At 52.0% G+C, this 2,014-nt stretch overlaps 1 protein-coding gene across 1 annotated transcript in view; it reads right to left on the bottom strand.

Moving 5' to 3' along the window:
* Positions 1-675, bottom strand: part of KDM2B (lysine (K)-specific demethylase 2B) — a 91,856-nt gene extending 91,181 nt beyond the window's left edge. The window contains exon 1 of the mRNA XM_015567266.1: positions 413-675. Coding sequence (XP_015422752.1) covers positions 413-445 — 33 coding nt within the window. The 5' untranslated portion in view covers positions 446-675. The remainder of the gene's footprint in view (positions 1-412) is intronic.
* Between the last annotated feature and the right edge of the window lie 1,339 nt (positions 676-2,014).

Raw genomic sequence — 2,014 nt, 5'->3', positions numbered from 1 at the left:
CGAGACCCCAAAACCCACCAGCAGCTGCCTCATCTCCCCACAAGCGCGCGCGCACACTCACTTCCTAAGGAGACTCCCCCGCCACTCCCCGCATCCTCTGCCTCCTCCCTCCACCGCCCGGCGCCCGACCCCGCAGCCCCCCAGATTCCAGGCGAACCCCCAAGCCCGCTCAGCCCCCTTCCACGCCTTTCCCCGCTACCACCTCGCCACTTAAGTGTCTGAGACTCTGAGCCTCACAAGGGACTGGAGGAGTAAGCTGCTGGCTTCCTTTTGCATGCAATTTATTATATTTTTTCCGGTCCTCTTGCAAAAAAACAGAAAAGGAAAGAAAAGACAGCAAGAAACAACAACAACAAAAAATAGATCTATCGTATACCAGATACAGATTGGGGGGTGGAGGGGAGCTACACACCAATCTTCTTCCAGAGTCTTTCTCTGCCTCCATTTTTTTAGGAGAGTTCACCAATTAATTGTCAACACTCCTGCCCCCTGCATTTTGGCGGAGGGGGTAAGGAGAGAAGACCAAAGAAAACAAATCAAAAAATAAATAAAGCAAGCCAGAGCCGAGATCTACAAAGTTTTGCACCAACACTTAAGCAGATCCGTTTGCAAAGTCCTAGGAAACCATTTTCAGCAGTTGTAGGGGGGGGAGGCGTCGACGTCATAATCCCCGGAACGTAATGGCATCGCTGTTTTGTTGTTGGGTCACGAGTGTGCCTCTGCACGCAGGCGCCGCCGCCGCCGGGGAGTTGTGTGCAGAGCTGACTTTCGGAGGCTGAGTTGCAGGCGGAGGGCGCATCCCGGAGATGGCGGGGCAGGGAGAGAGGGGGAGGAGGGGGTGGGGGAAGAGGTGCAGATTTGCACGGCTGGCCTCAGTGGGAGGCACGGAAATGCAAGCAGAGCAAGCCGGCGTGAAAGCCCCTGGGGCTTGGCACCCCAAAAGACGACCCCCAGCTCAACTCCTGCCCCCCTTGCCCACGGGCTACCCTTCTTCCTCTTCCTTCAGCCACCCCATCCTATTACCTACCTACGGGGCCGAGCGAAATTCAAAGCATTTTTAATATAATTTTTTTTTCTGCTGCAAGTCTTTTCTTTTTGGGTGGGGACGATCCTCCCAGACCCCCCATGTGCGGACCTACCATCAGGAGGAAGCATTTGGGGGCTCAGAAGAAATTAGCACGGCTCCATACCTGTGCGAACTGCATAACTTTTAAACTCCCGGACTCAAAAGATATGGACATACACACACAGTCACACACACACAAACATGCAGGAAATACAGCCAGACCAGCGCCTTTTCAGATCCGAGCTGACCGGAAGATGTTGCCTTTCATTCATTCATTCTGCCCGCGCCTGTGGAGTCCTTTGCTTTGCTCAGCGATGAGCCCTGGAACAGAAGTTGGACATTTTTTAAAGGTCCCTGCGCTCGCCAACAGGAGGAAATAGAGGCTCAGGAGTGAAATACCAAGAGAATTGGATCTGGCGCCTCCTAACACAGCTGGCAAACAGGCGGAGGGTAAGCCTTTATCGGCCATTTAGAAGAGAAAGTCTGCGGAAAGATGCAAGGCTCTCTGGGATGTGGCACAGGGCGCTCCGGGGCCCCCTTGATTAATCCTAAAAGGCTTCTTGGCGGAGGTGTGGGCACCCTCTATACATATATGGAGTGCCATTAGACCTGGGTAAGCTTCCCTGTCCACGTACCTGGTTCGCTGTGACCACCCCCAAAACTGAAATCCTAAATGAACAGTCGGGTCAACTTTGGTTGTGAGAAAAGCTGGCCCTAAACAGTCCTCTAGGCCACGTAGGCCTGATCTTGGGAGTAAATATCACAATTAGATGACATGGGGCTGGGAAAGAAGTAAAGGGACTTTATAGATGCTTATAGCAGGCGTGGCAAAAAATACTTGCCATTCTTTTAATATTGTATCTTTTCTGCCATTAACCTTGTGTGAGAGCTAGAGCAAGTCATTTTGCAGAAAGAGAAACTGAAGCTCAGGGAAGTTATGATTCTGGA

The sequence above is a fragment of the Myotis davidii genome, unplaced genomic scaffold (assembly GCF_000327345.1).
Source record: "Myotis davidii unplaced genomic scaffold, ASM32734v1 scaffold223, whole genome shotgun sequence".
NCBI lineage: Eukaryota > Metazoa > Chordata > Mammalia > Chiroptera > Vespertilionidae > Myotis > Myotis davidii.
Note: the sequence above shows the minus strand (reverse complement) of the source record. Positions and strands in the feature narration are given on the sequence as shown.